The sequence below is a fragment of the Stenella coeruleoalba genome (assembly GCF_951394435.1).
Source record: "Stenella coeruleoalba genome assembly, chromosome: 3".
NCBI lineage: Eukaryota > Metazoa > Chordata > Mammalia > Artiodactyla > Delphinidae > Stenella > Stenella coeruleoalba.
Genome location: NC_137148.1, coordinates 167,693,105 through 167,720,901, shown reverse-complemented (window position 1 = coordinate 167,720,901; position 27,797 = coordinate 167,693,105). Strand labels below are relative to the sequence as shown.

Below are 27,797 nucleotides of genomic sequence, written 5' to 3'. Positions count from 1 at the left end.
GGGAGTCAGAACTGGGGTGTCTCAGGGGATGGCTCCTGGGAGGTGAGTCAAAGCAGGGCAGAACCAGGGATGTCTTGGGAGGTAGCCCACCAGGGCGGGTGTGTCTGTGGGGTCACAGCCAGGCGCATCTGGGTGGGTCCAGCAGTGGACTGGGCCCGGCCTTGGGGGAAGGCAGGACGGAGCCGTCTGGGTAGCAGAAACTTTACTGCCCATAACTCGCCCCAACCCCGCACCGCGCACACCCACCCCTGGCCGTGTCAGCAGCATTTGCGGTACACGACGTGGGGCCCCTGCTCTTCGTACTGCTCCCGCAAGACCCAGCAGAACTTGAAGGCGCTCAGCGAGGCGAGGATGGAGCCGCCGATCCACACAGAGAAATTCCTGGTGGGCTGGGCCGCCACTACCACGTGGGCCTCTGGGGGCAGACCGCGCTGCAGCTCAGCGCGGAAGCGATCCTCAAACCCGGTGAAGAGTGAAGAGCCCCCGCAGAGCAGCACGTTCTGGGCCATATCGGTCCGCAACTCCAGCGGCACCTTCTGAAGACTCTGTTTCGCCATGGTGGGGACGCCCACGGGCGACAGCCCTGGGATCTCGGGGGGGCTGAACAGCAGTTCAGGGCACCGGAACAGCTCTTTGCCCAGCGTGACCATCCGCCCGTCAGGCAGCTTCAAGGTCTGGCGGCATTCCTCCTCGGGCCGGGCCTGTGCCTTCAGGAAGTCGGAGGCCACATAGCAGTAGCGGCGCTTGATGTTCTCCACCGTGTCCAGGTCCTGTCGCCCCAGCGGCAAGCCAGAGCCGAGCAGCATCTCCGCCAGGAAGGCGGTCAGGTGGGTGCCCGCCAGGTCCAGGCGCTCTGTGGCGTGAGGCAGGTTGTAGCCCTGGAAGACGGGCACCGTGTAGGTGACCCCGTGGCCCGTGTCCACCACCAGCCCGCTGACCCGCCCGTGCGCGTAGGCGGACAGCACTGACTGGGAAGCCACATACATGGCGGGGGAGCTCAGTGACTCGAAAGCCACCTCCACCAGCTTCTCGCGGTTGGTGGTGGGGCTGAAGGGCGGATCGGAGAACAGCAGCGGGTGGTCCCGGGGGTTCACGAGGAGGTCGTGTTCCAGCATGTGGCGCCAGATCAGCTCGGCTGCGTCCCAGTCCACCACGATGCCGTTCCGCACGGTCTGCACCAGCATCAGCTCAGGGCGAGCGCGGGCTGCTTCGCCGATGAACGCCTCCAGCACCGGCGGCCCGGTGGTGGTCGACTTCTTGGGCTGGCAGCCGACGACGGTGGCCACGGTGTAGGTGGGCCGGGCCTGCCCCGCGAAGCCCACCTTACAGGTGCCTGTGCCCATGTCGATGACCACCGCCCGGGTCTTTGGGGGCAACCTGTCGCCCACCATGCTGGGGGGTTCTTGCGGCATGGTATTGTTCGCCAGGATTGAGCAGGGGTTCGGGCTAGGCTTGGGGGCCTCTGGGGAGGTCTGGGGCCCCGGGGTGTTGCCCCGATTTGGATCCATGGCTGTAAGTGGTCGCGTGGGTTGCTTGGCAAGGCAGCCCACTTTCCTCTGGGGTGAGGGGGGTGTGGAGAGAAAAGGCTGAGGCCAGGCCTGGGGCAAGCACAGGCGGAGAGAGGGAGAGGGGGCGGGGCCGCTGCTCTATGACGTCATTTTGCTGCTCACAATGCAGGAGTGGGGTGGTGGGATGTAAGGGTGAGCCCTTCCTTGCTCCAGAAAGCTCCCAGAGTATTTAATCTGGGTTCCCCTCTCCGCTCTCTTTTTTAAAAAATTAATTAATTTTTGGCTGCGTTGGGTCTTCGTTGCTGCATGTGGGCTTTCTCTAGTTGCGGCTAGCGGGGGCTATTCTTTTGTTGTGGTGTGCGGGCTTCTCATTGCCGTGGCTTCTCTTGTTGTGGAGCATGGACTCTAGGCGCATGGGCTTCAGTACTTGTGGCACGTGGGCTCAGTAGTTGTGGCGCACGGGCTTAGTTGCTCCGTGGCATGTGGGATCTTCCTGGACCAGGGCTCGAACCCATGTCCCCTGCATTGGCAGGTGGATTCTTAACCACTGAGCCACCGGCGAAGTCCCTGTTATCGCTTTTCGATGCTAGTCATTCTAACAGGTATGAGGTGATGTCTTGTGGCTTTGATCTGCATTTCTCTGATAATTAGTAATGTCGAGCACATTTTCACATACCTGTTGGCCACTTGTATATCTTTTTTGGAAAAATGTCTACTCAATTCCTCTGCTCCCATTTTTTTTTTTTTCGGTACGCTTGCCTCTCACTGTTGTGGCCTCTCCCATTGTGGAGCACAGGCTCCGGACGCACAGGCTCAGTGGCCATGGCTCACGGGCCTAATCGCTCGGCGGCATGTGGGATCTTCCCGGACCGGGGCATGAACCCGTGTCCCCTGCATCGGCAGGTGGACTCTCAACCACTGCGCCACCAGGGAAGCCCGGTTTAATGTATTTTTAAAGCATCTTTCTTTGACAGTGATTAATTAGTTCTCATTTTCTACTATTTACTTAGTTGTTCAACACTAGTATACATACAAAGTAGTTTCAGAAGTGCTAATGCGTGTCATCTGAAAAACAATTTTTTAAAAACTAGAGTACACAATTTCTGGACAGTTCTTTTTGTATTCAACCTTACAGTATCCAGTCAAAACAGTCTTCTAAAGTAAATCTGGTTTCCTTTTTGCCCCGTTCGTTGTGGTTATGTTATTCATTTGTCATACAGTTAGGTTCATTTGTTATAGTTTGCATTCCCTCCCCTATCTGGGGGATTACTTTTTCTTTTTAAACCCACAGTAATATTCACTCTCTGTGGTGGCTGGCACAGTTCTGTAGGTTTTGGCAAATGCTAGAGTTATGGATCAATCAACACAGTCACGACTGAACATGATACACACATGAACATCAACGCATTTGTGACAGAACAATTTCATCACTCTCAAATCCCTTTGCTCTGCCCCTTTGTGGTCACCCCCCTCTTACTCCTTGCCCCTAGAAACCACTGATTTGTCCTTCCCTAAAGTTTTGCCTTTTCCAGAATGTCATACAATGGAATTATACAATAAATGTCCTTTTGTCTCTAGCTCCTTTCACTTGGCACAAATCTGATTTAAATTTAGGTATGTTACGTACAGTACAATGTAGAGACCTTAAGTGTACAGTTCAGTGTGTTTTGACAAATGCATATACCTATGCTGCTACTAAGATACAGAACACTCTCCTCACCCCATAAAGTCCCTTCATGTCTCTTCAGTCAATCCCTGCCCCTCCCTCACAACCTGAGCTTAAATGCAACCACTGTTCTGATTATTTTCCTATCACAGATTTTTTGCTTGTCCTTGAAATTCATACAAATATAACTGTACAATATTTACTCTTGAGTGTGGCTTATTTTGCTCAGTATAATCCCACAGTGAATTTTAATTAATTCATAATAAAAGATGAAATAAATCTACAATGTTTCCTATACACCAGGAAGTCTCTTAAGTGTTTTACATGTATTGATTGAATCCTTAGTATATGTCTAAAAAAGTAGGCACTCTTATTGTTTCTATTTTACAGATGAAAAAACCTTGGCATGAAAAGTTTGTCACTTGCCTAAGGTAACTATCTCTAGAGAACCAGGATTGAGCAGAATAAGAGATTGAACTGTGATAACTTAAGAATGAAGACTACCCTTGATCCCATGGGGAGTTCCCGAGCTGAGGCTGACCCTTCAGGGGTGTCTCAAATTGAGGCAAAGTAATTGTACCTTTGTACCCCGCAAATGAACCAGTCATTGGAAGTGGACTGGCCCCTGGACAGTTGCCATAATCTTAGGTGTGGCACTTTTCTTTGGCCCAAGGGAATTCCCAGAGAGGCTGTCAGCATGAGCCATTAGCAGCCAACACTTCCAGCAGCTGGGGAAGTGACTTAGTCCTAAAAGAAGAAACTGGGAAATATACTGGTCTCCCTTATGGTCCTCCAATTATGCCACTCAGATGTACTTGCTTCTTACAGTGAATGCACATAGGATTCTGGTTGCTATTGTTGCCTGGAGACATTTCCAAGAGAAAGATAAATGGGACGAACTACAGACAACTGTCCACAGCAGCTATTCTCAGCTGTTCTAAGCATCAGCTGCAACTGACACTTATCACTTTCCTCTACTACCCTACCCTACCCTACGTTCCTTTCACCCTTGACTAGCATCTCCACTGGTCTAGGTGGCTTACCTGGCGGGATGATCCAGATCATCGAGGAGTCTGAACACCTGGTCACCATATCTTTCTCAGGATAGAGCTGCTACACTTGTTCATCAACAAAATCGGGAAAAGAATATCAAGAGACGTCTCATTGGATTACCTGAATTCCGAATGTTTTCTTCTTTGCCCTCACTGTGTAATAGAAAACCCACATCTTCTGGGTGACAGGACTAATTACCCATGCCAAAGCCATGGTGACGTCTTTCCTTGTGTGCTGGCCTCATAGCAGCCATAAAGTTCCATGGGGTTCTTACTTTGCCTCCCAGTGGGAGTGTTTGCCTTCTGGGAACCAGGACGTTTAGGTTATTTTTTGCACTTTCCTCCCAAGAACCCCATATCCATCTTGAAGAACACTTGTGGAGGAGACTAGTTTAGACCACAGATGTGAGTATATCAGCACTTTGACAGCACCCAGGATGCTAGAGTAGTTGATGGAATTCCTGGGTAGGGACATGAAGTTTCCACCCAGGTGACTGTTAAGAGTAGATTCTAAGAAGCAAAAGGGGTGAGCAGTTCTGGTTTTCTTCCCCCGCAGAGAACCCACTTACTCTACCTTGCTGCACCTTAGAAGGTTAGTCAGTATGAACTGTACCAATGGGCTTTCTTGCCTTATGGCTTCTGGTTGGGTTTAGTCAATGGGGAGCCTGGGCATGAAACAGGAGGACGAAATAGACTGAAGTCTGGCACTGGCTATTTCTTGCAGAACCTGGGTCTGGACACCACCCCTGTCATCCTCTCAGCTCCTGGAATATGATTCTCTCCTCTCTTATCTCTGGATTTCAATAAGCATTCCCTCCCCTTGCCCCTTCAGGCTTACGGGTGTTAGAGCACTGCCTTTACCAGCTACTGGATACCAACCGCCTTTTGTGGTCTTTCTATTGATACATCCTTCCTACACGACTCTGTAAGTCGCCCTTTTATGAAAACTCTACTTGAACTGCCCTAGTCTGAACGTCTCAGCTGTTTCCTGTTGGGGCTCTAAGAGGCCAACTCATTGAAAGTATAAGGGAAAGTCCTAACAATAACCCATAAAACCCAACACGAGCAGGATCCGCCAAGTCTTTTCTGCCAGTCCATCTTCTCCCACCCCCTCACCATCCCCAGCTTGTTCACACTGGCCTCCGTGGTGCGGGCCTCGGCATACGCTAAGACCGCTCTTGCCACACGAATTCATGTGACTCACTGTTCCAACTCATTAAGGTCTCTGTGCAAGTGCACCTTAACTAAGAGACTTTTCCTTCCGATTCTACATAAAATAGCAGGATCCCAATCCCCTTTAACTATCTTACACTGCTTTCGTTTTCTACATCACACTTATAACAACATACTTTCTTGATTTTTCTGTAGGGAAAACCATTAGGATGTATTTTAATGGCAAAACTTGAGTTTCATTCATTGCTATAGACACCAGTGTCTCAAACAGTGCTTGGCATATAGAATACACTCAATAAATAGGCTAGTGGTTAAGAGCACAGACTGTCTGGATTCAAATATGGGCTCTACCATTTACTAGCCAGTGAACTTGGGCAAGTAATGTAAGTGTACCACGACAGTTTTCTCATCTGCAAAATGGGATATTAATAGTCCACCTTTCTTAAGCTTATACTGAGTACTAAGTTAATATCCATAAGGCATTTAGAAGAGTGCATGGTCTTTGGGAAGAGCTATATAAATGTTCAACCATTTATTATTATTATATTTATTATTATTTTTTGCGGTATGCAGGCCTCTCACTGTTGTGGCCTCTCCCGTTGCAGAGCATGGGCTCCAGACGTGCAGGCTCAGTGGTCATGGCTCATGGGCCCAGCCGCTCCACGGCATGTGGGATCCTCCCGGACCGGGGCACGAACCTGTGTCCCCTGCATTGGCAGGTGGACTCTTAACCACTGTGCCACCAGGGAAGCCCCAAACCGTTTATTATTGTGTTGAAATACGTTGCGATGAAAAAATACAGCCCCTACATAAAAAAGAACAATTCACAAAACAATACCTAACCATTTATGTACCTATTTACATCAAAATACGTAAAGAAAAAATGACAATTACCAAGAAGAATTTGTCAATCCGTAACAACGGTGGAAGACTTTAATTCACATCTATCACTAAATAAGCTTGAAAGAAAAATAAAAACCAACCTGAATGTACATACAATATCTGAACATCATAAAGTCCACTTACTTGATAAAAATGTCATTAAATTAGAAAAAGGTATGTAGCAAATATAGTCTAATTTCTACTAGGATAAACTAAATCACTCAGGAGATAATCAGAAATACCTTTATAAATATGCAATGTGTTAATATTTTTAGAGTAAATGATGATAAACATATTACATATAAAACTATGGAACATAATTTAAGGTTTATCTTAGGGTATAGCTATAGACATAAATGTTTATACTTAAGCAAAGACTGAAAATTAAAGAGCTAGTTGCCCCACCCTAAGGATGAGACACTGATAAAGGTAATCCCATGCTCATAATATTTACACTTTTCATTCCCAGTTTAAAGTATTCTGTGGCCACTCAGAGAAGAGCTGAGGCAATCTCACGTTGAGTATCTTCTAGGGTTCCCCACCTGTGTGACTTCTCAGAAGTCAACAGACAGGACTCACCGAAAGATTTCCCAAAATTAATCCACAGGTTTTGCATCCAGGAATTTCATAGCTTTCCTAACATAAGAGGTATCATTAAAGGCATTCCCTCATTCTTTATACTCACAAATTTCTCTGCAACGACTTTTCAGTTTAAGGAATGTGGGAAAATGGAAGGCTTTCCAGTACTGATGCCATTCAATGGGACATTCTCTCCAGAATAAATCATCGTATCTCTTAAAAGTTGAGAGAACACTGAAGGCTTTCCCATAGTACTTGCACTCGGAATCTCTTCATCTTCTGTTCAGTAATGTAAACTCTTGTGCTATAGGGTTTTCCACATTCCTTATATGAGTGAGTGTTGCTCTGTAGTGATTCCTCATGTGTGTTCTAAGGGATGAGTATCCCTGAAGACTTCTACATTCTGATGATATTCATAGGACTCTCCCCTTAGTGTGAATTGTCACATGACTCCCTAGATATCACCACTGTATTCCTCAGATTTATCCACAATACTTAATCTTTTGTGTACATTAGGGTGAATTTGAGCTGAAAGCTTATCACAAAGACTGGACTCATGAGGTTTCTTTCACGGGTGAATTAACATGAGAGTTATTAAATATTACTTCATACTGAACAGACTGAAAGAATGAGGGTCTCCTGAAGGTCTTACATCAGTGATTTCATGGAAAACTGCTCAGATGGTTCCCAACAATCTGTTTCCTGGTATTCATACTGAGTATGGTCTCTTCCCACACTGTATCAGGATTGGTCTGTGTGACCATTAAAATATGGAAGAAGTGATGATATGTCCTTCTGAGACTAGGTCGTAGAAGACACTGTGGTTTCTGCATTAGCTCTTCTTTAAATCAAATGCTTTGGGAGGAACCTGCTTTTATGTCATAAAGACACATAGCCCTGTGGGGAGTCCTACATGGTGAGAAAATGAAGGTTCCCTGCCAACAACCAGCACTAACTTGCCAGGCATGTGACTGAGCTATTCTCGAAGTGGACTCCTCAGCCAGCAGTAAAGTAGATGACAGTAGCTCCTGCTGACATCTTGACTACAACCTCATGAGAGTTCCTGAGCTAGAACTACACAGCTAAGCTGGTTCTGAATTCCTGACCTATAGATAATAAATGTTTGCTGTTTAAAGCTACTATGTTTTGAAGGGAAATTTGTTATGCAGCAACAGATAACTCATACATCTAAGCGTGAGTTATCACAAGTTGTCTGAGAGATAAGAAATCAGTGAATGCTTTCCCAGTTATTGTAGTCATATCCACCTATTATGGATTCTCTTGTGCACAGAAAGGTAAGAGTTAGTGGTGAAAGATTTCCCACAATGATTACATTCATAGGGTTTTTCTCCAGTGTGAGTTCTTACATGTTTCTTAACAGCTGAGAGATTATTAAAGGCTTTCCCACAGTTACTGCATTCATAGGGTTTCTCACCGGTATGAATTCTCTTGTGCACAGTAAGAGAAAAGCTACTGCTAAAGGATTTTCCACACTGATTACACTCATAGGGTTTTTCTCCAGTATGAGTTCTCATATGCTGTGTGAGATATGAGCTCTTCCTAAAGGTTTTCCCACAATCACTGCACTCGTAAGGTTTCTCTCCTGTATGAATACTGTTGTGCCCAGTAAGGGAGGACCTCGTGCTGAAGGCCTTGCCACACTGATTACATTCATGGTGATTCTCCCTCGTATGAATTCTCTTGTGGCTTTTGAGGTTACAACTAGTGCGGAAGACATGAAAACACTGGTTACATTCGTAGGGTTTTTCTCCAGTGTGGATTCTCACATGCAGTCTGAGGGAGGAAGGATCATTGAAGGCTTTTCCACAGTCATTGCATCCATAGGGCTTCTCCCCATTATGTATTCTCTTATGAATAGTGAGGTAGGATCTACTGCTGAAGGATTTGCCACACTGATTACAGTCATAGGGTTTTTCTCCAGTATGAATTCTTTTGTGCTGAGTAAGGTTAGATTTTGTGCTGAAGACTTTAAAACACTGATTACATTCATTGAGTTTCACTCCCAGATGACTTCTCTCCTGTTAAGAGATGAATGAAAACTATAATTTATAATATTTTTTAATATTCAATGCTGTTATACAAATTCTCTCTCCCAGGAATTCTGTTACATTATTATAATTGATGTTTTGGTTACCTATTTTAAATGCCTGTCAAACTGGGCTTCTGCCCAGTTTGAGCTCTTAGAAGTTAAAAAAAGAGAGACAGACACATTGCCACAAGTTCTTATCATATTCACAGAGCATTTTCTGATAAATTTAAGACCACTTTATAGTTCGACAGTCAATATTTTAATCACATTTAAGGAAATATTTACTTGTGGAAACTCTCAGTAAAGAAACAAGTCTGGAGTTAATTTATAGTTTTCTCCAAATTCACAACTGATTTACAGTATCTCTTCTGGGACACCATTATCTCATATATAAATGACATTTCCCTTTAATGACTCTCCTGTTTATTCTGTGGCTTTTCTAACTTATGGAATTCTCCTACTGTGAAAAAACAGCAATCAACCATGTTAGTCTTACCACTTTTACACCATTAGAATGTTCTTTTCTAAAAACATGCTTCTTAGGAGTTAACCATTTTGCTTTAAGTACCGTCTCCAAATCTGAAACAAATTGAAAAGAAATTTAAGCTGATGGAGAAAAGAAACACAAAAGTACACACGAGTATAGACAGACTGAGGGATTAGGGTTTTTGAGCAAGTTTGCAATGAAAGGGATATGAGTATTCAAATTACAGGTATTAAAAAAGGATTCTAAAAGGATTAGGACTGATCAGAGATTTACAAAGGGAGGAATTATCAGGAAGGTAAAGTAGGAAGGAGTTGGACAAAGAGCTCATATGAGACTTAAATTTAAAAAGGAAAAGAGACGTCTTTATTTTCTCCCCCTGAGTCCAAAGTAAAGTATGAGATGTTGAACAGAAAGTTAAAGAGGAAAGAAAGAAGGTGCATGAGGAAGCTCATAACAAATGTTCATGGCCATCTCTGTCAGAAAAAAAGGACATTTTACAAAGTTCCCTGATTGCCATTTCCAAATGTAATACTCCCATGCCCTGAATCATCGGCTAGAGCTATTCCTCAAAAAGACTATTTCTCATATCTTCCTAGTGCTCACCTGGACAGGTGCCTGGAAGAATTCCTCTTTCCTCTGTCATCACCTTGTCTTCTTGCTCCAACTGGGAGATCAGACTGGGTTTATCAACATGATACCCTATTTGTGGAAAAAAGGCGTGTTATAGGGGGGCTGTGCAAGTGACAAGCAACTGCATGAAACTGAAGCCAAGAATTCTGAAGACGGGCAAGTGTGGCTTTGGAAGCAATGAAATAATTACATCTAAATTCTAATGAATATAGTAACTCTCAGGAAACAAAAATACGAGCAACTCATTCAATATCCAGGTGACAGGGCACACATAGGCCCAAAGTCCATGCCCAAGTTTTTTAAAAAAATTATTTATTTATTTATTTTGGAGCAGAGAAAGGTTTATTGCAAGGCCATGCAAGGAGACGAGGTGGCTCATGCCCTAAAAAGCCTCGAGCTCCCCGAAGGGTTTTGGCAAATCATTTTTAAAAGTCAGGTGGCGGGGGGGCAGGGGAGTTGCAAGATACATGATCAGATCGTGCACAATTCTGATTGGCTGATGATGAGGGAACAGGGTGGTGCCACAAGGGTTAACTTTATCAGTCCTTAGGCTCCAGGAGGCCTGGGGCTATGTGCTCATGGTCATCAAGTAGTTAATATCTTCCATTTGGTGGTGGTGGTATGTGTGGGGGAATCATGCCCAAGTTTAAATACACACTTCAAAAGCTATAAAGCTTTTACATATGGAGAATATAAAGTCAGGGTAAGGAAATATTCAGTTCATAGGGAAGGAATTAAACAGAAAGTTCTATGAGCATGGGGACCATGTCTGTCTCCATCACTGTACTCCTACACCCCAGTAACAGACCCAGAAACAGACACATGCTTGACGTCTTGTGAGAAATGATGACAATGAAAATCATGGAATATGGAACTTCAGAAGTCCCCCTCTCTATGAAAACAGTGAATAAACTGGCAAAAACTGTCAGAACAACTTTATCACAACTCTGAAAACTTATCAAAAGTCTACAGCAACCAGGAAAATGCTTAATCAAAGACAAAAAACAGCTGACATTTTAACTGACCCTTGCCTCATCCTCTACTCCTTGCTTTGGCTGTGACATTGAAGACAACTCCTAGTACTAGAGGGAGTAGGATGGACCTTATTCTCAACAAGCTATGGTTGTTTGTTTTGACCTTTCTGGTGGCTCCCTGAAGAACTGGCTCAAAGGGCTTGCCTTTACTTATCTAACCCCAAACTCTCCGAAGGCTGAGCTGGTTACCCAGTGGGCATGTGCTGAAAACATTAAAAAGCAATATATTAGCCACTACTGCTTGAGGCAAGTGGAAACAGCAAAGGAAAGCAAAAGGCAAACCAAGAAGCCTGGAGGAAAAGTATAGAATAAAATGTTTTGGGGAATTTTTGAAAAGCTTTCTGAAAAGCTCCCTCATATTTCTTTGAATCTAGAAAGCCATGTGCATACCCAGGCTTGGGCACATGCTCAGAAAAGACATGAGAGGGCACTAAGTCCTCACCTTTGGCAGACCTTCAGGCTCTGCACAAACAGGAAGTGAAAACTAAGGCAGAGTTATAAACTGCTTGATTTTGAAGGTATGCCCCTGTATAGAGAGACTAGGAGTTTTTTATTTTTTGTTCCAAGTGTTCAAGGAAATCTGATAAATCACTAGCTAACCATTAAGATAACAGAACAGAGTCTTCAGTGGCCACATACAACAAATACTGACATTACAAAAATGAGTTCAGAAATATCACTAAACATACATACCACAGCAACAACAACAAACTCTAGGGATGGGGAAAAATGTGATTCCAGAATTACTATGTTGTAATATTCCAAATGTCTAGTTTTCAACAACAAAAAATTATAAGGCAGGCCAATGCACAAAAGTATGGCCCATTACAGGAAAAAAAACCCCCAAATTTAGTAGAAACTATCCTTCAGGAAGTCCAAACATTGGACTTGCTAGACCAAGAATTTAAATCAACTGTTTTAAATATGCTTAAGGATCTAAAGGAAACCATAAGAACAAATTCTGACCAAACAGAAAACATCTTAAAGAGACAGAAATTATAAAAAGAAACCAAACAGAAATTATGGAATTGAAAAGTACAATAACTATAATGAAAAATTCAGAAGAGTGGTTCAACAACAGATTTGAGCAAGAAGAAAGAATCAGTAGCCGTGAAGATAGGACAACTTATATTACTCAGTTTGAAAAACAGAAAGAAAAAAAGAATAAACAAAATATGACCAGCACCTAAAAGACCCACGGGATACCATTAAACATACCAACATACACATAATAGGAGTCCCTTAAATGAAGAACAGGCAGAAAGAATATTTAAAGGAATAATGGCTAAAAACTTCCCCAAATTTGATGAAAGGCATAAATGTACACAACCAAGAAGCTTAACAAACCCAAAACAGGATAAATTCAAAGAGTCAGAATCCATCCTGAAACACATAATCAAACTCTGGAAAGACAAAGACAGAGTATCCCGAAAGCAGCAAGAGAGAGGAGATTCATCATGTGCACAGGATCATCAGTGAGAGTAACAGATAATTTTGAATCAGAAACCACAGAGGCAACAGGCATTGGGATAATATACTCAAGCTGCTTAAAAAAAAAAAAAAAAAAAGTGAACCAAAAATTCTGTCCTTTGAAAATAAAGAAATGAAGACATTCCTATAAACAAAATCTGAGTGTTTGTCACTAACATATCTATCCTACAAGAAATGCTAATAGGAGACTTCCAAGCTGAAATGAATGGGCAATGAATACTGACTCAAATCCACACAAAGATATAAAGAACACCAATAAAGGAAAATAAATAGGTAAATATAAAAGTCAAAAACAATTGTTTATTTTTGGTTTGTAACTCATGTATGTTTGGCTATGACTCCTCTTTTTTTCTAATATGATTTAAAAGAGAAATGTCTGAACTAAAAATTATAAATCCATGTTAATGAAACAATGTATAAAGTTATAATTTGTAAAAAACAAACAAACAAAAAACAGCATAAGGAGGGGCACAGCTATACAGGAGCTAAATTTTGTATACTGTTGAAATAAGCTGATATGAAATCAAAATAGATTGCTTAAAATTAAAATGATAATTGCAATCCCTCAGGCAACCACTAAGAAAATAACTAAAAAATATAAACAGAAATGAGAAGAGAATCAAAATGGTCCACTAGAAAATACCTAACACAAAAGTAAACAATAATGGAGAAACTGAGGAATAAAAATGATATAAAGCATGTAGAAAACAAACAGCAAAATGACACAACTAAGTCCTTCTTTATAAGTAATTCCATTAAATGTAAACAGACTAATCTGTCCAATTAAAAGGCAGATTTTGGCAGAATGGATAGAAAATAATCAATTATACGCTATCTATAAGAGACTCACTTTCTATCTAAAGACACTAACAGGTTGAAAGTCAACAAGTGGAAAAAGATATTCCATATAACCCACAGCTAAAAAAGAGAGAATGTGACTATACTAATATCAGGCAAAACAGACTTTAAGACAAAAATTCTTACAAGACACAACAAAATATATGATGATTAAAAGATCAATTAATGAAGAAGATATAATAATTACATATACGTACCTAACAACAAAGGCTTAAAATATACAAATTCAAAACTGACAGAATTGAAGGGAGAAATAGAGTTCTACGATAATAGTTGCAGACTTCAATGCCCACTTTTAATAATGGGTAGAACAACTAGTTAAAAGACCAACAAGGAAACAGAGGACTTAAACAATCCTATAAACTTACTAAACCTAACAGACATAAAACACTTCACCCAACAACAGAACACACATTCATCTCAAGTGCATGGAAAACATGCTCCAGAATAGAGCACATGTTAGTCCACAAAACAAGTCTAAATAAATTTAAAAACAATAAAATCATACAAAGTATCTACTCTGACCACAACAGAAGCAAATTAAAAATAAGCAACAGAGGATAGGTATTGAAAAATTTAATATTGTTATGACAATAATAACCAAAATCATCTACAGATTCAATGAAATCGCTATCAAATTTCTAACAGCTTTTTTTACATAAATGGAAAGGTGATCCTAAAATTCATATGGAATTGCAAGGCATCCTGAATAAACAAAGCAGTCCTGAGAAAGAACCAAATAGGAGGAATCACACTTACTGACATCAAAGCAATGGTAATGTGGTACTGGCACAATGCTAAACACAGATTAATGGAAAATAATTGAGAGTACATAAACTCGCATTTTATGGTCAAATAATTTTTGACAACTGTGCCAAAACAATTCAATGGGGGCAAGAATAGTCTTTGCTACAAAGATGCTGAGACAACTGGATTAATACATGCAAAAGAATGAAGCTGACAATTTCTCCTAAGCCATATAAAAATTAACTCAAAATAGATAAAAGATTTCATTGAAAAGGTAAAACTATAAAATTTTTGGAGGAAAACATAGAGCTAAATTTTCAGGACCATGGTGGCAATAACTAGGTATGATACCAAATGCACAAGAAATAAAAGGAAAAAGTACATAAATTGGACTTAGTCAAAATTAAAACTTGTGTATCAAAGGATACTATCAAGAAAATGAAAAGATACCATACAATGGAAGAAATCATTTGCAAATAGGATCTAGTATTCAGAATATAATAAACCTCTAAAACCCAGAAACAAAGAAGATAACCCAATTAAAAAATTGGCAAAGAACTTGAATAGACATGTCTCGAAAAACGATATACAAACAGCCAACAATTACATGAAAAAAATGTTCAGTGTCATTAGTAATTAGGGAAATGCAAATCAAAACAACAGTGAGATACCACTTCATACCCAGGAGGATGGCTATATTCAAAAAAGTGAATGTTGGGGAAGATATGGAGAAACTGGAACGCTCATATATTGGTGCGGCTGCTGTAAAAAACAGGTTGGCAGTTCCTCAAAAAGCTAAACATAGTAATCTATAACCCAGAATTCCACTCCTAGATACGTAGTGGAGAGAATTGAAAATAGGTGTTTGAACAAAGACTTGTACACAAATATTCAAAGCAGCATTATTTACAATAGGCAGTAAGTGGAAACCACCCAAATGTTTATCAACCAAATGAACGGATAAACAAAATGTGGTATACCCATAAAAGAGCATGTTATTCAGTCATAAAAATAAAGAAACTATACATGCTACAACATAGCTAAACCTTTAAACATTAAGTTGCTTGAAAGAAATGAGACATAAGTATCACACATTTTATGATTCCATTGATATGAACTGCTCTGAATAGGCAAATCCACAGAGATAGAAAGCAAATTAGTGGTTGCCAGTAGTGGGGAATGGGGAAGGTAACAGGTACTGGCCACTTAATGGGTACAGGTTTTAGGGGTGATGCACAACACTGTGAATTTATCAAAAGCCACTGTACAACTGATTCACTATGTTATAAAGCAGAAACTAACACACCATTGTAAAGCAATTATACTCCAATAAAGATTTAAAAAAAAGCCACTGAACTGCATACTTTAAAATGATTAAAATGGTGAACTTTATGTTATGTGAATGATACCTCAATTTTAAAAAAGTCTTGTTACCTGAGTCATTAAATAAATGCAGGAATGATGTCAGGCTTACCAAGTGAAGCCAGGTTCCTGCAGTTCTCCAGCATCACATCTCTGTACAGTGTTCGCTGAGAAGGGTCCAGCAGTGCCCACTCTTCCTGGGTGAACTCCACAGTCACATCCTCAAAAGTCACCAAGTCCTAAACCACCACAAACATCATGGCTTAGCCAAGGACCAATCCCACCAATGTGGACAGGAAAAGAGCCAAGGATGAGAGAGGAGTAGGAACAGGGAATCCAAAGCAGAAGCTGTATGGGCAGGGTTCTGATCTCTGCTCTCAACTGCTCCTAGGGTCAGCCCTGAACTCTCTTCTCCTGTCTATTCGTGCCCACCCCCAATGTTAAATGTACCTCTAACACACAGGTGATTTTCTTTCCCAGTGAGACTGTGACATCCTGCAATCGAATTCCCCTCAATCTCAAAGGATGAGCATAGGCCTAGGACATTGCAGAAATCAGAGAAGTACTTGGTAAATGGATGAATGATGCCCTAATGGCCATCACCAATTGCCTGAGTTTAGGACACAGTCTTTCCTTAGCTTACCCTTAAAACTCTCAGCAAAGGGGGAGGAGAGTAGGGAGGGAAGGATTGGGAGTTTGGGATTAGCAGAGGTAAACTATTATATATAGGATGGATAAACAGCAAGGTCCTACTGTATAGTACAGGGAACTATATTCAATATCCTGTGATAAACCATAATGGAAAAGTATATGAAAAATAATACACACACACACATATATTCTGTCACTTTGCTACACAGAAGAAATTAACATGACATTGAAAATCAACTATACTTCAATAAAATTAAAAAAACAACAACAAAAAACAAAAAAAAACCTCTCAGCAGAACATGGTGTAGACAGTGACCCTGGAGGAGGCTCTACATTGCAGTAAATGCTGACATATGCTAACACTGTTTGGGTTGCCCCAAACCCTCCATCAGATGCCCAAAGACCTGATTTGGCTCTGATGCTGCAGGTCACTGAAGGATAACAAGTCCAACTTCTGGTCAAAGGAATAATGATTTGGAAACAGGAATATCTGACTCACCTGTAACCAGTCTGTCAGGAAGCCATTAGCCAACCCTTCCTCCTCTGTGCATCCTTTCTGGTGAGAGGCTGGGTACGGGGAAGACTGAGCTGGAGAAGAAGAAATGTCCCAAGAATCCAGGATTGCCCCCTGTTCTCACACTCACAAATCTGGAGGCTCCCCCACCTACTTGTGATTGACTGTATCCCCAACAGACACAAATGACTATTCCCACACACAGCACATACCGACACCCAAACACCCACACCCAGCTTCCACAGGAAAACGGAACAGAGCACTGTCTCACCCAGGGCCAGAAAATAGGGCCAAGCGCCCTCCCATGCTGGAGGAAAAGACTACTATTTCCATTTTGCAGATGAAGAAACTGAAGTCCCAAAGGACAGCACTGTTATTTTTTTTTTAATTTATAGAAAGAATTAGAAGTATAATTCAAAAGCTCCCACACATTCGCCACACAGGCGACATCTCCAGAGACACTCAAACCAGCTAAGTCCCAAATCCCAAGAACCACAGAGTCAGGCACCAATGACCTCCAGGTTCCTGGGGTAACACCCCCACCTCAACTTCTCAGTCCCTTCCCTCTACCTGCTCTGTGGTGCAGGGGCCTTTAACACCTGGGCTCTGAGGGCTGACCCTCAAACTCACCAAAAGTGGGGGACAGAACCATGGTCGCCATCCTGTGATTCAGACAGTAAGTTTTCCTGAACAACAGGGAGCAGAAGAACGAGGATGCTCCTCCTCGTATCCCCACAGTGCACTCAGGACAGGGCTCTGGAATAAACGGGAAAGCACAAAGTGTTCACAACCAACTTCCCTCTCCAGGGTACTGAGGACAAATCTTTAGCCTGTCCGCCATTTCCTCCTTCAAAATGCATCTGCCTCTGCCCACAATGGTGGCTACTTCTCCATCCATCTTAAAACCTCAGCTTCACTGAGTCTCAGGGCACATTCTTCCCATCCACGTGGTTGTCACAAACACATTTCCAGCTACAATTCCTCATTCACTGGAGACTCTGGCCCCTGACTCCCAATATTCTTTCAACCTCCCATCCTACCGCACTCGAATGACATCAGAGCCCAGGAGGGTGGCCCTCACAGTACTATGAGTCTGTCCTCATTCCACCTTGGCCACGCACTTCCCCAGGCACCACCCTAGACTTTGTTATCACCGGACATGATTCTACACCTACAACAATAGTTCAGAAATTTCTCTCTCTGAAGCCAATCTCCCAAACTTCGACCTTGCTCATTCATGTTTTTCTTTCACTACATGTGTTCTTCTCCCACGCAAAGGGCTCAGTCCACACACTCTCCCACCCTCCTGCTAGAGCCACCTCCTCTCCTCATTTTTTACTTTCCCAGCTTGGGTCTCACCATCCTTCATTTCAACAAATTTCCTCACCCCTACCTCCTACCTTCACTCTGGCCCAGAACTCCAACCAGGCATGGTTCCAATCATCTGCCTGCTCATGGCAACATCTGGGCAGACCAACCTGCACAAGAGTGGTCATGTTGCCACCTCTAGAAAAGCACGGTCAGCAACGTGAAAAGAGCCCTCAACACTGCAGGGCAATTCTATAAGTCAGTGTAACTTCCTACTCGTGAACCCTTCTCTTATCTCTTTAAATCTCACACAGCCTCACCTTTTCCCTCTATGGTTATCAGCTTCCTGAATAGCTTGAATGATCCAAGCTTCCTGGTATTCACAGCCACACTGAATCAGGGCTGACCTGTGTGACCAACAGAAAATTGTGGAGATGACTTCTGAGGGTAGATCCCTACAAGGCACTGTAGCTTCTGCTTAGTCTTCTGAACTGCTTGCTCTAAGGGAAGGCAACTGCCATATTCAAAGACAATCAAGCAGCCCTGTGGAGAGACCTACTTGGAAAGGAACTGTCCCCTCCAACAGTCAGCACTGATGTGCTAGAATGTGAGGGAACCTCCTTGGAAGTGAACCCTTCGGCACCAGCCAAGCCTTCAGATGACTGCAGTCCCAGCTGATAACCTCCTGCAGCCTCATGAAAGTCCCAAGCCAGAACCTTCCAGCTAAGCTGCTCCTGAATTCCGAACGACAAAAACTGTGAGAGATGGCAAATGATTATTGTTTTAGTCACTAAGGTTAGGGATGCTCTGTCATGCAGCAATACATAACAAATACACCCTCACTTTCAGCAGATGGTCCTGCACCTTACTTCTCAAAGTCATCTCCATGAGAAGGAATCTACCCTTCGTATCTTGCCACCAAAACTATATTCTGCACCATGGTTTCCTCCCTCTCTCGTTATAAACCAGGACCTGCCTTCTCTATAACACTGGGCTCTGCAGTTCTGTTCTGTGTTCCACTCCATCTGCCTTTTTAGGAGCTGGACACCATCGATTCTCTCTCCTTTACCCTTCCCTTCAAGCTCTCCCACTCTACTGGATTCCCTCACACCATTTAAACTCAATAAAGTGTTTTTGGTAGCGAGACACATTTATCCTAAGGGCATAGTTTTCTTTCTAGTTACCACCCAGTCTGTCTCCCTCATCTTTTTTTTTACTCTCTGTCTCATTTCCTCATGTCCCACCCACTCTGAGACACAGTTTAATTTGGTTTCCACCACTACCAATTCAATCAGTAGAATCATTATTGATCTTATTCACAGGATGAAGATGCAGATTTCAACTACACTGATACCATTTCTTATCTGTCAGATCAACAAAGACACAGGGGACCAACCACATCTTTCATTGGCAAGGCTGTAGAAAAAAGCACTCTCATACACTGTTGGGATAGAACTCCTGTGGAAGGAAATTTGTTATCCTCAAGCAAAATGCAAAAACATTTATCATTTCCCTGTCAATCACACTACAAGGAATCTATTTGAAAGATACACAAATACTAAAAGACAAGAGCGAGGTTACTCACTGTAGCATTATTTATAATATCAAAGGATTGGAAACAACACAAATTGCTATATATAGGAAATTGGTTCAGTAAACTACAGAATATCCTCATAATGAAAAAGCATGAAGCCAAAAAAAGAAAGACACGATCTCTAGGTATTGATGGAGAGTTTTATCTCCGATAAATTTAAGTGAAAAACAACAACAACAAAATCAAGGTACAAAGCAACAGAAATGGTATGTTTCCTTTCTATAAGGGAATGCCTCCTCTCCCTGGAGTTACAGAATACAACGTAACACCATAAAACCAGCTTCTCAAGGTCTCTATCTGTGTCCTTCCTGCATCCAAAAGATAAAAGTAATAAAGTGAGTGTGTGCAGGGAGGGGAACACTGGACACTACGGTTGAGTGTCCAGGTGAAAAACTGTTGCAGAGAGTCTTTGACTCCTGGGCCTGTGGGGTAGACAGATTAATGCCTCTGCCCCAAAGACGTCCATGCTCTACTCCTCAGAATCTGTGAATATGTGACCTTACATGGCAAAAGGGACTTTGCAGATGTTAGTAAGGTTAGGATCTGGAGATGGAAAAAATTATTCTGGAATATACATATTGACCCAATGAAATCACAAGGGTTCTTCTTTATAAGAGGGAGGCAGGAAGGTCAGGGTCAGAGGAGATGTGAGGATGGAAGCAGAGGTCAGAGAAAAAGAGAGAGAGATTTAAAGATGTTCTCACTGGCTTTAAAGATGGAGGAAGGAGCCACAAGCCAGGGAATACAGGTGGTCTCTACAAGATGGAAAAGGAATGCAGCCCTGCCAACCCATTTAGGATTTCTGACCTCCAGAGCAAGAAAATAAATGTGTGTTACTGTAAGTCACTAAGTTTATGGTAGTTTGTTACAGCAGCCATAGGAAACTTGAACAGCCTCTCATACCAAATCTTCCCTGAGATCTTAGTGTGAGTACAGCAGACCCAGATAATTGCTGAAGATCTTCTCCACTCTCTGCAGGTAGAAGAAGTCTACATTCTTCCCACCAGGAACCAAATTTGCCTTTAGGAATAGTTACAGTCATGAGCTGAGGAGTGACAGGAGGGGTGGGATCCAGACACCCCCAAAGCCCCAAGAGGAAAGCAGGCTGGGAAGGTGCCCAGGACACTCCCAGGTCCTGAGTACCCTCTCCAGGTCTTTTGGCAGCTGAAGTCTCCTATTAGGGGAGGAGGGGGTCTCTGTTCAGTTTACAGATTCAGTGACTCCTGCACCTGGAGTCAGTGTTGAGAGAGGGTCAGAGAATGGGCCACTCTATACCAGTGTTGCTCAACAGAACTTTCAGGTATGATGGAAATGTTCTATACTTCTGCTCTGTCCAACATGGCAGTTCATATTTTCTATTTCTCTGATGAAACAGAAAATCTAAACAGACTGATCACTAGCAAGGAGACTGAATCAGTATTCAAAAACCTCCCAACAAACGAAAGTCCAGGACCAAGCAGCTTCACAGATAAATTTTACCAAACATTCCAAGAAGAACTAATACCAATCCTTCTCAAACTCTTGCCAAAAACAGAAGAGGGGGTAGTTCTTCCAAACACAGTTTACAAGGAAAGTATTACCCTGATACTGAAAACCAGACAAGGATGCCACAAAACAAGAAAATTACAGGTCAACATCCCTGATGAATACAGATGCAAAAACCCTCAACAAAATATTAACAAACCAAATTCAACAATAAATTAAATCATACACCATGGTGTAATCATATACCATGACCAAGTGGGATTTATTCCAGGGATACAAGGATGGTTTAAATCAAATGTGATACACCACATAAACAAAAAATAAAGAAAAAATATGATCATCTCAATAGATGCAGAAAAAGTATTTGACAAAATTCAACATCCATTTATGATAAAAATTCTCCACAAAGCAGGTATAGAGGAAACACACCTGAACATAATAAAGGCCATATATGATAAGCCCACAGTTAACAACATACTCAATGCTGAAAAGCTGAAAGCTTTTCCTCTAAGATCAGGAACAAGACAAGGATGTCCACACTCTTGCCACTTTTATTCAACATAGTATTGGAAGTCTTCACCAGAGCAATTAGGCAAGAAAAAGAAATGAAAAGCATCTAAATTGGAAAGAAAAAAGTAAAACTTTTTCACTATTTGCAGATGGCATGACTTTACATATGGAAAACCCTAAAGGTTTCATTAAAAAACTGTTAGAACTAATAAACGAATTCAGTAAAGTTGGAGGGTACAAAATCAATACACAAAAATCTGTTGTTTCTTTGCACTAATAATGATCTATCAGAAAAATATATTAAGAAAACAATTCATTCACAATTGCATCAAAAAGAATAAAATACCTAGGAATTTAACCAAGGGTGTGAAAGACCTATATATTGAAAACTACAAGACATGAATGAAAGAAACTGAAGAAGATACAAATAAATGGAAAGATATTCTGTGCTCATGGATTGAGAATGAATGTTGTTAAAAATGTCCATTCTACCGAAAGCAGTATGTAGTCCCTATCAAAATTCCAATGGTATTTCTCACAAAAATAGAGAAATTTTGTATGTAACCACAAAAACAATCCTGAGGAAGAAAAAAGCTAGAGGCATCACATGCCCTGATTTATACTATACAACAAAGCTATAGTAATTAAAACAGTATGGTATTAGCACATAGCTCAATGGAACAGAATAGAGAACCCAGAAATAAACCCACTCATATATGGCCAATTAATTTATGACAAAAGAGCCAAGAATATACAATGAGAAAAGGGCAGTCTCTTCAAAGAATGCTGTTGGGAAAATTGGAGAGCCAAATGCAAATGAGTGAACCTGGACCACTATCTCACACCATAAACAAAAATTAACTCAAAATGGATTAAAGACTTGAACATAAAAACTGAAACCATAAAACTCCTAGAGGAAAACATAAGTGGTAAGCTCCTTGACACAGGTCTTGGTGATGATTTTTTGAATCTGACACCAAAAGCAATAAAAGCAAAAATAAGCAAGTGAGACTACATAAAACTAAAAAACTTCTGCACAGCAACATCAACAACATCAACAAAATGAAAAGACAACCTACTGAATGGGAGAAAACAATTGCAAATCACATATCTGATAAGGGGTTAATGACCAAAATATACAAATAACTCATATAACTCAATAGCAAAACAACAATCAGATTTAAAAAATGGGCAAAAGACATTTTTCCACAGATGACATACAGATGACCAACAGGTACATGAAAAGATGCTCAACATCATTAATCATCAGGGAAATGCAAATCAAAACTGCAATGAGATATCACCTCACTCCTGTTAGAATGACTACTACGAAAAAGACAAGAAATAAGTGTTGGTGAGGATGTGGTGAAAAGAGGACCATTGTGCACTATGAGAAATATAAACCAGTGCAAACACTCAAGAAAACAGTATGGAGGTTTCTCAAAATTTTTAAAAAAACCTACTATATGATCCAGCAATTCTACTTCCAGGTATTTATCAGAAGAAAACAAAAATACTATTCAAAAAGATCTCTCTCTCTCTCTCAGTCCTGAATAAAAGAGCATGGTTGGTCGCCATAAATTGTGCACCTGAAGAATATCTATTGCATGACAAGCAAACATTCCCCTTAAGAATGTCACAGGTAAGACAGAATGAAAAAGGCGTACGCACACACACTATTGATAAAACCCAACAGTATAAAATTACTCAAAATGGTTCTCTGCAATATGAATCACCAGACTGTTATTTCATAAAAGCTTAGAGAAACAAAGTTAATTCTTATAGAAGCCAAGTTGTAGAGTACAATCTTTGGAAACTATTGCCCTACCCTTCAATCTGCAAGTTGTTGCTTAGTACTCCTCCAAGTGATTTTAAATATCATGAAGAAAAAATAAAACAAACAAAAAACAAAACAAGAAACAAAACCAAACAGAAAACACTTGCAAGCAGAAAATACATCTGGTTGCTGGTCAATTCAATTTTAAATTTCTGTTGCCAATATAAAGAAGTTCAAATTATTTTTCCCCCATGTACCCCTATATTTTGAATCTTTGTGGAAGATGTGTAGGGTTTTAGAAGTCAAACTGAACTGGGCCTGAGGAATGTTGTTGAGTAATCTGATATACACATAAAAAATTTATATATTTATACTTATATATAAAATCCTAAAATTTTTAGTATTATGGAATGCAAGTAAATCTATATTTGTTACTTATTTACAGTTATTTACATGCTTGCTTAATGTGTATTTATTTGCACATAACTGTATTTACTTATTTATACTCACATCACCACACACCTTACTATCTTTCCCTTGAATATAATCCGTCAAAAATAAATCATTTTTTTTAAGATGCCCTCACTCTTAGTGACTCCTTGTGTTTACACCTGAGCACAGGGAAGGCCTAGTAGCAGTTTTGCCAGCTGAGGCTGCTGGCACTATTGTTACAAGTTCCACACGGTACTCACCTGGTCACGCAGAAATCCACGGGTCAGTGAGGACAGGTGAAACTTGAGGCTGGTTTCAACTTAAACTTGAACTCCAGAGATAACTTGTACGTAGGAAAAAAAAGAAGGGTACAAAGATTTCTTTTGAGGCCTTTTATAGGGCATAATACAGCTGCTGGATGCAAAGGCCACACCACTCACTTTTCTTTTTTGTATTTACTGTACTGATTGAACGTATAATTGTTGGCTATGACTGGATTTTCCTGATTCCTATCCAGCCATCTGCTCTCCAAGTGGGAGAAGGCGGCTTCATGCGGTGTGCATTCATTCGCCTTGCTGAACTCTTCTGGCTGGATAGTGATTTGTGACTCCAGACGCTTTTAATACGGCTTGTCACTCAGGGGCGCTAAAAGTGACTCAGCTAACCTTTAAGTTCATTCAGGGCTTTGAAGATTGTAAGACCCTAGAGCAGGGTTTCCAAACCTCGGCACTACTGATAATGCTTTGTCACGGGTGCTGTTCAGTGCGTTGTAGGATGTCCAGCAGCACCCGTGGCCTCCACACACTAGATGCCAGTAGCAGCCCCTCCCATTTGTAACAACCAAAACAATGCCTCCACACGTGACTAGAAGTCCCCTAGGGGGCAAAGTCACACCGAGGAAAGGTGATGGGGAGAGGGGGAACTCTGAGGAGGGGACGGCGGCGCCCAGAGCTAGGAGGAAACGGAGGCTTTGGGCCAACCAGAGGGATGAGCCTCAGGGATCGAAACGCGGCTCGCGGGAAAGGGGGAGGAACGCCGGAGCCTGTGACGGGGGTGCCCCAGACCCATGCCCCTCCCTAGACTCCTACAGGAGTCCCGGGACTGCCCGCCGCTCACAGAGTCCTGACCCTCGCACTAAGGCCGAACGTACCACGTGAACCCAGTCCCCCGCGGAGAAAACTTTACACACAGCACAGTGAGCCGCCCGCGTCTCCTTCCTCAGCACCGCCCGGCGCTTCCGCTTCCGGTCTCGGGCAGTAGCCCGGGGCTTCAGTTTCCGGTACCTAGCAGACGCGGATAGCGGGGCATTACGGGGCTCTGGGTTAAGGCGGCGGGCCGGGCGGCGGCCTCGCACCCAAGCCTCCGACGAGGTGTTCTCGTTTGCTTAGTGAGTGCAAGGCTGGGCCGTGGGCTGTGTCAGCGCCAGCGACTGAGACCCACTCTAGGGGCGGGGCTGTGGGATGGTACCAGCTTGTGGGCGGAACCAAACCCAGAGGGCAGGGTTGTGGGCGGACACCCGTTTCTTGACGGGACTGAGGGCGGGGCTGTGGCTGGGTACCGGATCTGGAGGGCGGTGCTAGAGTCTCAGCCTGAAGGTGGGCAGAGACTAGGCCCAGGGGCGGGGATAAGGCGGGGGTGGGTCTTGGGTAGGCGGGCAGGAGAGTGGGAGAAAATCAGCTCCAGGGACGTGGATGAAGACGGGGCTTTCCGTGGACTCTCCAGGCTGTACAGGTAGACGGATGCTAAACAAACAACTTTTCTTCAAGCCTTTCCCCATGTTCAGTGCGGAGCCTCACACAGCCCAATTAAACGATATGCTCATGCTCAGGATTTTTTTTTCTTGTTTTTACTGATGTTCTTAAATTTTTTTTAAAAATTGGATCATATATTCACCTTTCTCTTTAACTTGCTGTCACAAGCCAGTAGATAGGGATCTAACACTATTTTTTTAAATGTTTTTTTGTGGGGGAGGGGGCTAGGTCATAGATACACATATAGGAAATCTTCAAACAGTGGTAGTCAGTAAAATATTCTCACTCCCATACCGTCTCCCGGTCCTTTCTCCCAAAGATAAACATCATTTTCTCCTCTGTCCTTCCAGATACAGTGTGTATATGTATGTATGTGTGTATGTACGTACAGGCCCAAGAGGGATGCCCCCCAGCAGGAAATGAAGCTGGTAAATTGTCTCATTCATTTGGATCTACTGAAAAGAGATTTAAATTTATGCCGGAGAGGATGAACCAGTGATGAATTGATAGAAATAAAACAAAGAAACAAGGAATTTTACCATTTAAAAAATCCAAAGAAAAAAGTGAGAAAGAGAATGTATTTATAAAATCTGGATCTAAAATAAAATAAAATAAAATCTGGATCAAACTCATATGTCATAAAATGGTAAACATCTATGTAATCAAACAATAGACACTGACTTTCGATTTATCCTAATTTATTATATAATTATATTGGGGGAGGGGAATTATGTTTTAAAATAGCAAGAGAACTACATGCTAATTTTTTCAGAGAAGAAGGTAATTAGAAAAAATCAAAAGCTGAAAAATGAAAAAGCTGTATAAGGAGCTAATTTAGAAATACAGAATTACAACCAGAAAAACAAATAAGTTGTTTGTGGGAGTCAGAATAGAGACTGGGGGATGTAGCTTTTCATAAGGCTTAAAATATTATTTGAGACATATGTGTATAGACATACATACACACACACACACACAGAAACCTGAAGTTTTATTCCAAAGGGATCATCAAACTCTAGGAAGAATTTATTTTAAAAAAAAGGTTCACTTTGCAAAAATAGATTTTAAGAACCGCAGACTTCAAGCATTAAAAAAAAAAAAAAAAGCTATAATCACCCTGGTGGAAAAAGGAATAGGCATTACATTCCACAATACATGACAAGCATTTTATGTACATTACTCCTGAGTATTTTCATGGAAACCCATAAGGAAATGCTATTATCTATCTCCATTTTACAGATGAAGAAATCAATGGAAGCGTATTGCTAAAATGTTCATATTTCATTGAAATTTTCAACAGATATCATTTTATTTCAAAATCATTTATTGAATTTTATTTTCATTAATAAAATATCTCATTCTAGCAAATAATCAAACAGTAAGTAGAAAACAGTTTAATAAAACTACAGTTTTCTTTTGATATAGTTAAATATATCAATGTACAGGACATGATGTATGAAAAAACACAGAGATTGATGTGTATGTAGTAAAACTAGTGATTACCTTTTCCCAATTCCTCCTACATTCTGTGAAGGAAACAGGAATCTTTTCACATTCACTTTTTGACATGTAATTGAGAAATTTCTATCCTCACTTTTTTATCCCTTTATTATTTGTAGAACTTTTCAAACCTCACCCTTTATTCTATGAATCTTAATCGTACAGTGACTATTAGAGAAACAGATTCCACTGAGGGTCCTGATAATAAACACAAGGAAACCATACTTTTTTTTCTCTTTCAGGCATTCCTGGAGGTGTCTATAGAAGGTGAGGGTTCCAGGGAAGAAGAGAAGTACTGGATGAATAAATGTTAAATTGTCTTCACATTTTCTCATAATGTAGTGAATAATTTATTCAGTGTTACACAAACTAGAGCTGTGCCTAATCTCCACCTACACTGTGCTACCTTCTACTATATAGAAAAATGATATTTATCAGTCCATGACCTCAACCTGGTCAAGGTCTCATTGCATAAAAATAAAAATGTAATGGTCAGTCAGGCATCCAGGATAAAGTACTAATGGTATTCAATTAATTTGAAATATACCAACCTCATAATAGATGCTAGAAAGGATATCAACCTTAATTAATATCTTACCATGTGCATATATTATCTGCTTATTCCTAGAGTGCTTTAAGTTCTATGATTAAAAATGATTAAGAATTATACTGCATTGAGATTAAAAAAATACTGTCCCACAAGGTTAAAAATTTAGAAAGGTGATAGGGAAAATCAAATTTTCTGTCTGAAAAGTG

The 27,797-nt window shown here is 41.5% G+C and overlaps 2 protein-coding genes across 3 annotated transcripts; both read right to left on the bottom strand.

The window, feature by feature from the left end:
• Positions 1–257: 257 nt before the first annotated feature.
• On the bottom strand, positions 258–1,508 carry ACTL9 (actin like 9; the record flags this gene model as incomplete). Its single annotated transcript, XM_079915596.1, has 1 exon — positions 258–1,508. The coding sequence occupies one exon, from the start codon at positions 1,506–1,508 to the stop codon at positions 258–260; it is 1,251 nt and encodes a 416-aa protein (XP_079771722.1).
• Positions 1,509–6,272: 4,764 nt separating this feature from the next.
• On the bottom strand, positions 6,273–25,181 carry LOC307183277 (uncharacterized protein). 2 transcript variants are annotated; one of them, XM_079915599.1, is made up of 9 exons: positions 24,941–25,181; positions 24,051–24,133; positions 18,313–18,399; positions 17,315–17,440; positions 16,670–16,758; positions 15,632–15,758; positions 10,001–10,096; positions 9,407–9,489; positions 6,273–8,899 (listed from the first exon to the last, which is right to left on the bottom strand). In XM_079915599.1, the coding sequence occupies exons 4-9, from the start codon at positions 17,343–17,345 to the stop codon at positions 8,117–8,119; spliced, it is 1,209 nt and encodes a 402-aa protein (XP_079771725.1). In that variant the 5' UTR covers positions 17,346–17,440; positions 18,313–18,399; positions 24,051–24,133; positions 24,941–25,181; the 3' UTR covers positions 6,273–8,116. The 2 variants fall into 2 exon arrangements, with proteins under 2 accessions (XP_079771725.1, XP_079771724.1); XM_079915598.1 differs by lacking the exon at positions 18,313–18,399 and having other exon boundaries at positions 24,941–25,180.
• Between the last annotated feature and the right edge of the window lie 2,616 nt (positions 25,182–27,797).